This window comes from Copadichromis virginalis, linkage group LG7, assembly GCF_057382275.1.
Source record: "Copadichromis virginalis isolate Kocher_CV1m ecotype Utaka linkage group LG7, C_Virginalis_male_GT1.1, whole genome shotgun sequence".
NCBI lineage: Eukaryota > Metazoa > Chordata > Actinopteri > Cichliformes > Cichlidae > Copadichromis > Copadichromis virginalis.
Window position 1 is genome coordinate 67,017,758 of NC_140624.1, and position 8,037 is coordinate 67,025,794.

Below are 8,037 nucleotides of genomic sequence, written 5' to 3' on the forward strand. Positions count from 1 at the left end.
CTTAAAGGTGAGAGCGGCTGTTTTAATTCCATGCAGGTAAAGAGGACTCATCAAAAAGTCTTTAAAGGATGATCGAAATACACCAAGTCTAATAAGCTCTTTGAAAAGGAGCACCAGGAAATAAGAGGAGGCAAGGGGAGAGACAAGAATATGGACACACACACAGAGGAAAGAAAACAAAGGAAGGAACGGACTCAGAAAGAAAGTCGTTACCAAAATAAAACTGGGAGCAAAAGTGAAGGAGAAGGCCACTAACAAACCGGCACAGATGACGGCAAGGAAACACAGTAGACATCAGGAAATTTTGATATTATATCAAAACCAAAATGTAAACACTAAGCAAGAAACCATGAAGCTTGTATTCTTTCATTTACTCAAAAAAGCTTCTGCCCAAAATGCTGACTTTAACATATTAGGCAGCATGAAGACTCCAGCAATACTTGAACAACAACAACAACTTTATTCGCAGACCAACACGTCTCGGCTTCATCAGGGACAGAAATGATCAGATTTAATGGATTCTGCTCAACTGAAATGTATTAATTGGTATCATTCATTTAATAACAATCCAAATTCTCAGCCGGAAAAGGGTGGAGTGCCCACTCCGGGTCGGGGATGAGTTCCTGCCCCAAGTGGAGGAGTTCAAGTATCTCGGGGTCTTGTTCGCGAGTGATGGGAGAAGGGAGCCGGAGATCGACAGACGGATTGGGGCTGCAGCTGCAGTAATGCGGACGCTGCACCGGTCCGTCGTGGTGAAGAGGGAGCTGAGTGTAAAAGCGAAGCTCTCAATTTACCGGTCGATCTACGTCCCTACCCTCACCTATGGCCACGAGCTGTGGGTAGTGACCGAAAGAACGAGATCGCGGATACAAGCAGCAGAAATGAGCTTCCTCCGAAGGGTGGCTGGCCTCTCCCTTAGAGATAGGGTGAGAAGTTCGGCCATCCGGGAGGGGCTCAGAGTAGAGCAGCTGCTGCTCCACATCGAAAGGAGCCAGCTGAGGTGGTTCGGGCATCTGACAAGGATGCCCCCTGGGCGCCTCCTGGGTGAGGTGTTCCAGGCATGTCCCACCGGGAGGAGGCCCCGGGGCAGACCCAGGACACGCTGGAGAGATTATATCTCTCGGCTGGCCTGGGAACGCCTTGGTATTCCCCCGGATAAGCTGGAGGAGGTGGCTGGGGAGAAGGAGGTCTGGGCCTCTTTGCTTAGGCTGCTGCCCCCGCGACCCGGCCCCGGACAAAGCGGATGAAGATGGATGGATGGATGGATGGATGGACAATCCAAATTTCTTTAAAGATTATGCATTTGAATAAATAAACCTTTAATTTTATATATCATTTTACTTCCAATTGAGACTCAAATGTCTTTCTCGAGACATTTTTTTTTTATTTCTGAGCATGATCCAAAACAACTTTAAATTTAATGTTCATGTGAATGATCAGCAGTTAAAATGTTCATCTCTTTAATAGTTTTTTTCTCCCGGGAATTATACTTCTGCTTTCTTATATTATACTTTTACATGAGCCCAAAAGCAAGATTTTTTTTCATAGTATATTTAAATAATAAATTTTATGAAGCTTTGTAAACCATATGGTTGTAATATTCCGAGTTAAACACGAGTATTTCAGAAACGTTGTTGACACAGAAAGAATAACAACTAAAAGACGAGCCTGGTATCAGAATGTAGGTAAAAAGCAGAACTTTCATATCATTTAGCTTCTTCTGAGAAACCAGAATCCTCCATGCTCATAGGAACCTTGAAAGTTATAGATTTGTGGAGTTATCTCCAATCGTGTTTTCAATGAGAAAACTGATCAAACATCCAGGGTACCAATATGTTATATACTGTGATACTGGTGCTCAGATTTCTTCATAGGCAAAAAACAAATAAGATAAAACTAAAGCTAAAAATAGTTCTGAGGAAAACTAAGAGTTTAGCTTTAGATTGTGACGCTTGTAGTCAGTGTAAAATTGCTGTTTGTAGCAGAGCTTAAATGTGTTTTGTAGCCTTAAAAATCACACATACAAGCTTCAGCCCATCCCTATAAATGTGTATGATTATGAAGGATGAGGATCAAACTTTGTGTGACTTCATTAAACTTCCAAATTGTAGAAATAACAATCAGCTCATCAGATGAAAACTGGGATCACAAATAAATCTTTAAAAAATGACATATTGGTTTATTGGTCTATATTTGCAATTTGTGGAACTTTTCTCACTCAGGATTCTTCGACTGAACTTTTATTGACAAAAGATCCAACCATCATTATAACTGTTGGATGGTGCAAACCACTACGAAAAGTTCTGCTGTTCCCAAAGCAAACAGGGAGGTCAAACACATACAAAGATATTCTGCTTTTTCTTAAACAGTCATCTTTTCTATCAAACTGTGAAACCTGTGGGAAAGATTCAATTCCAAGGTGATTTGTATGAAGTCTTGGTGTCACCTCTGTCTGTCACCAAAAATCAAAGAGCCATCGAAGATGAATTTAGAGTTTTAGTTAATCTGCCTGACACCATTAGATCCTTTGGGCCTCATAAAGCAAAAACAGCCACAAACACGACTCAGTCCGGAACTCTGAACCGGATTAGAGCTGCTGCTTTTTAACATTCCCGCAAGCTAAAGAGAAACCACAAAAAGATCTTTTTTTAAGAAAAAATAAAGGACATGTGTCGTTTCATTTTCCCTTCACTCCTATTTATTGAAAACTATCCCAACCTCCACTTCGGTATGTCAGCACAGCCATGAAATGCATGTTCTTAACACCAAATAGTCAGCTAGCTGACCACAGGTTAAAGAATATTTAAGAAATGTTCTCAAAAACAATCATCGTGATGCTGAAAAGTCATTGTTCAACTATAATAATAATAATAATAATGCAAAGATTAAAGTATTATGTCTATGATATCATACAGAGGGGAAAAGTATAAAAAAACTGCATGAAGTTAAGTGTTTCGAGCAGTCGGCAGCCTGAGAGTTTGGTTGACAGGGATTACTGAGTGTGTGCAGTGATCCCTGTCAGCCAAACGCTCATTATTACAAACTTTGGATATTTTTAATTTGGGTATCCAAATTAAAAATATCCAAATTAAAAAAACACCAAAACTCACTGTTGTTTTGGAATAAATCACATTTTATTCAGTTAAACACACACTATGTCCATAAGCATGAGCCATCACAGCGCAGTTATCATTTAGAGGTTATTTTTTTAGACTGTGGCTGTCTCTACTGTCATAGTTTGGTTTCTATTAGTGTAAACCAGAAATGCTTCAACCTGGTTGGCATTACCATAAGTAAAGACAGCACATCTTCTTCAGCAGGAATTGTTTGTTTATTCAGTAAAAATGTTTACAGGATCAAAAATGGTTGTGTGCTTTCTAATCGTCACATTAAGCCCGTCAGTGACAAACAGAAACTAAAAATACTCTTAAGCATTGTTTAGGCCTCAGCCTCAAACATCTTCTTCCTCCCATCCATGCCGGATTTGTCTTCAATGTTTTTGCGCCAGTCGCCGACATCACGGAGCTCTTTGTCCTAAAACACAACCAAAAAAGAGAGCCAGGTTAGGTGCTTTAATTAAACAGTGTCAGAGAATAATGAGAAGAATGAGAGTAATCTCAGCCTCATACACCAAGTTAGAGTCTAATATGACTCTAACTTAAATAGCAACGACATTAAATGTCGTTGCTATTTAATGAAATTTGATTAAATGTTGCTTAAGTGACAAAATGTTAGAAATCTAAAAAATATAGCATCAAATGATAAATGCACATTGATAAATATTACTGGCTGCTGCTTTTGAGACAACAACAAACACATTTATAAAATATGCATCCAACCAGGTCCTCACCTCGTCCTTCACCTCCTTCTTGACCTGCTTCAGGTTGGCTCTCAGGTCCAGGTTAACTGTGTGTTTGGAGCCTAGCAGAGCTTTCAGCATGGCGTCTGCAGACATGCGTACTTTTTTCAGCACGGGCTTCTTAAACTTGCCCATCAGGTCCTGGACTTTAATCTTCAGGTCATCGATCTGGAAAAGAAGATTACAGAGACCATGATGAAAGTTCTTCAGCATGGAATTTGATCCAAAGCACTGGATATTCCAGTTTTATTTAATCATCAGAACATTAAAGTGTCGGGTGAAAAAAAGTAGAAGGTTTGCCATCTGGGCAGCGGTGCTGTGTTTTACATAATTTTATTCACACTCCCTAAATCTGACATGACATCCTTCTGCTGATGGAAGACTTCACCATCAACCGATACCTTAGTTTAAATGTTCAAGCAAAGCACAGCCCGAGCTTCTGATGATGGACGCACGGCAGGTTCCGCAGGGTTATATTCTACCTCTTTGTTGGCTTTGTTGACTTTCATCTCCAGGTCGTATCGCTCCTCATCGATCCCGTCGATCTTGCAGTGGATCTCCTTGCACAGATCCTGAGCACAGATGCAAAAGCCATTGTTACACATGCACTGCAACTATGAACTTTTCCAGACGTTACCCAACAGAGATGCATATTAGAACGCAAATGCTGGACATGAAATGGTCATTAACGAGTCAGGTCGCTAGTCTGTGTGACATCCTCAGCACAAGTGTTGGTGTTCTTTTGTGACGTGCCTGCAGCTCCTGCATGGTCCTGGGCATGGACACAGGAGGACAGGTCTCAGCTATGTACCTCCTCTTTGCCTCCTCTCGCTCTCTTTCTTCCTCCTCCAGTATACCTTTAGCGATGGACAGCATCAAACTCTTCAAAAAAAATAACGTACATGTCACATCGAGTGTACATGCAGATTGCAAATAGTTCCGATTGCAAAAGAGCTTTTACCTTCAGCTGATGCTTACGACTTGATGACACTTTTTTCCTAAAAGAAAATCAATCCGTTTGTCATAAGCAAACTTCAAAATTCAAAATCAGCTTAGATAAATCGTTTGTTTTTTTTACTTCAAAATGTTTAAGAACTTTTTCAGACTTGTGTAAAAACAAGACAGAAGTACTCACCCCGACATCTTGGTGTTTGTTTGGGTTCAAAACCCTGCAGAAAAACATTAGGGGGAAGGGGAAAGAATGGTTAATTATTAGGAAATAACTGTGAAGTCATGGGCTAACAGAAAGATTGGGAAGGAAGGCAGGTTAAAGTGGGGTCAGACTGAGAAACAGTTCAAGAATGCTTCTATTGAAAAGAATAACTCCACTTAGGAGAAACACAACACCGACTTGAGGATCAGCGGTACTCCTCGAGGAAAAGCCTCTAGGCTAAATTAGGATCAGGATTTTGGGTCTGTTGTCCCCCCCTGGGTTTCCTTGTCTGTCTTCTTGAAGATTATTAAGAAAAACTTGATACCTCCTGTGTTGGTGCAAACATCTCAGACATGACTAAGTCATGAAATGCCTTCTCTGAAAATAGAGACTGAGCAGGACAATCCAGATCAACAATCGCTGCACCCAGACCGAGAGGAGGGAAATAAGGACCCTGCCATTTTTAACCAAGAAGAATCAAGAATCTTCCTTAGATACTCAGTACTCAGTACTCAACTAGCAATAAATGTTTAGCGCAAATGTGGTCCACAATCTGTAGTTTCTCTGGGCCACATTCAGCCCTGATTGATGGTACAGACTAAGGGTGAGTCCAACTGGCTTAACTTAGGTGCACCTTATATGGCATAGATGGCAAGCTCGTTTGTGGCATTTGGACCACATGTGGTCCACACAATAATTGCAAAACCTTTCTTGCCCCCAGCTCTTGATTTTTGGGCTACCAACAGCACACACTACATTTGCTCTAAATAGTATCAGGCCTACATCGTGACTTTTGGTCCAGGTTGGACCAACAAGACATTCCTGCAAATGACAAAATTAACCCAGATTCAGCCCAGAATACAGAATCGTAGCATCACTTTGCATAAATCTGCAGTTTGAACCTTTCTTCTTTTTTTAATCTCATCCAAGCTTTCTAGCATTCAAAGTATTAAAACAGAATCCAATAAAAAGCTTAATATTTCTATGGAATAACACACACACACACATCATCATCATCATCATCAGTTAAAAGATGCGGATCTCAAGATGGTCTCAAGAAAAAAACAATAAATTTAAAGTTATTTTGATGCCTTCAAACTCCCACCATTTCTCAACAACACTCAACTTTTTAGAACTCGCAAACTCCAAACATCAGAAATTTAAACCATGAGAAGAAAAAAGTACTGATGATACAAAAGGGAGAGCACATGTTTGAAGTGACTTTAAGCTTTTCTTTTGCGATAATGACACAATGTACCACAAAACAACCACTGAAGGATCACAGAGAGTTGAAAATGTAACGCATTTCTAATTACTCGCAAGGCAGAACACCATCGGTGCACTTCTTCTGTGCAGCTGTCGCACTTTGGTTGGACTTGTGACAGCTACAGGTGCTGAAGCTCTCAGAGTGTTTACAGGTGACTCAGTCCCACTGAGTTTAGATTAGATTAGATTAGATAGAACTTTATTAATCCCTCGGGTGGGTTCCTCTGGGAAATTCGATTTCCAAAAAAGCACAGCACAGCACAGCACCGACAGAAGAGTTTTGTTCTTTCTACAAATACAAAACGGATGACATTTCACTGCGTTCAATTATGTTTTGGATGCTGATGTTTTCATGTATTGGAGCTTATCTGTATAAAACATGGAGCTGATTGCATTAGACCAGATAAATGTGACACACGACCTCTGTGATGACACGGCGAGAAACACTGGGACTATCACTTTCCAAACGCGAGAGTCCATTTGCACCAGCACACCTCATCACACTGCACTTCACACCTGGAGCGCTGACAGCGCCACCCCCAAAACAAACCATACTGGCATTAAAAAGCTTCTCATCACCATCGTCATCATCATCATCCTGCAGTGACACTTTCTAATGAGCTCGTTTCTTCTCACCACATCACAAGTTTAGCTTTAGCTTTTACCAAAACCTCAAAAAAAGATCCCTTCAATGAACTGCAACAGAACGAGATCTGTCCAAAAGGTAGTCTAAGAGATTTCTCACCTTTTGGCTGATGAGGAAAACAGAAATGACCAACCGATTTGGGAAGCAGCCTCGTTCCTGGTGCTATAAGTTGGTATATATACTGCATTCCCAAAAGGCAAAGGGAACCCCATCTTTCTCTTTATGGAAGGCAACTTTTTCACTGACCAATGGGATCCAGCACCTGAAATATTATATCTGACCTCCCCTCCTCACCCCCTGAGAATCTCCCCGCCCTATCTCGTCATTATAAATAACCCCTTCTGCCCAGATTGCTTTGCTTATTGAATTATTCTCTTCCTACCCCCAAAAAGGAAGTCGCTCCTGTACTGAGTAGAAACGCAGAAGTTGCAAATCAAACAGCATATGGTATATTTACAGGGTCGAGGGGTTTTAGGCAGTTTTTCAGGAGATCACGGAGCAGGAGTGATGAAAGTTAAGGAGACAGCAGGTGGGAGGGCAGTGCAATGTTGTCAAGACCCTGGCTGAAGGATACAATTAAGAAGCTGTTAACAGAAGGTGGCCAAGCACTTTCTACATTTCAGTGCAGAAGAAAAAAACAGAGCGGGAATTCCCCACTGTTTCCTGTTTTTCCTCTTAATAAGGCAATAGATGAGAAATAAAAAAAAAAGGTTTATCTGAGGAGAGGTGACATGACAGTTCCATGCAATCTGCTGCTTTCATGCTCTGTTATGCTGCTGAAGCTCTACCAGTGGCTCAAAACGAGGCTTTTTTGTTAATGTGGCAGCAGAGGGAGAATAAAGACTACACTGGGAACAATTTTCATGCTCTTGTGCAGCCCTGTGCCCTCATTCAGGCGTATTACACAGAAAGTGGCGCTGCACACGAGTCTGATAATTGCTTTGCATTACATAAGTGTTTTGTATTCAGAAGCGATCGTGCAGCTGTTACAGCTGGAACTCATTTCAACATATCTGAAATCTGCTTGGTAGCTTCATCGTTTATACTATAACCTTTTATTATATTTAATGTTAAGATTTAAATCTGGAACATAATTAGTGGAGCAGAAAGTAC

At 40.9% G+C, this 8,037-nt stretch overlaps 1 protein-coding gene across 1 annotated transcript; it reads right to left on the bottom strand.

Annotated features, from left to right (window-relative positions):
• Positions 1–3,315: 3,315 nt before the first annotated feature.
• On the bottom strand, positions 3,316–7,162 carry LOC146706668 (troponin I, fast skeletal muscle-like). The gene is made up of 7 exons (XM_085464871.1): positions 7,024–7,162; positions 4,995–5,028; positions 4,821–4,857; positions 4,613–4,741; positions 4,342–4,431; positions 3,851–4,027; positions 3,316–3,534 (listed from the first exon to the last, which is right to left on the bottom strand). The coding sequence occupies exons 2-7, from the start codon at positions 5,000–5,002 to the stop codon at positions 3,439–3,441; spliced, it is 537 nt and encodes a 178-aa protein (XP_085320997.1). The 5' UTR covers positions 5,003–5,028; positions 7,024–7,162; the 3' UTR covers positions 3,316–3,438.
• Between the last annotated feature and the right edge of the window lie 875 nt (positions 7,163–8,037).

What these genes read in the sequence shown, in the direction of transcription:
- LOC146706668 (XM_085464871.1), bottom strand. An exon ending in GGACCATGCAGGAGCTGCAG is followed by an intron (nt 4,432 to 4,612) that starts GCACGTCACAAA and finishes ATCTGTGCTCAG; the next exon opens with GATCTGTGCAAGGAGATCCA. An exon ending in AGAAGGAGGTGAAGGACGAG is followed by an intron (nt 3,535 to 3,850) that starts GTGAGGACCTGG and finishes GTTGTGTTTTAG; the next exon opens with GACAAAGAGCTCCGTGATGT.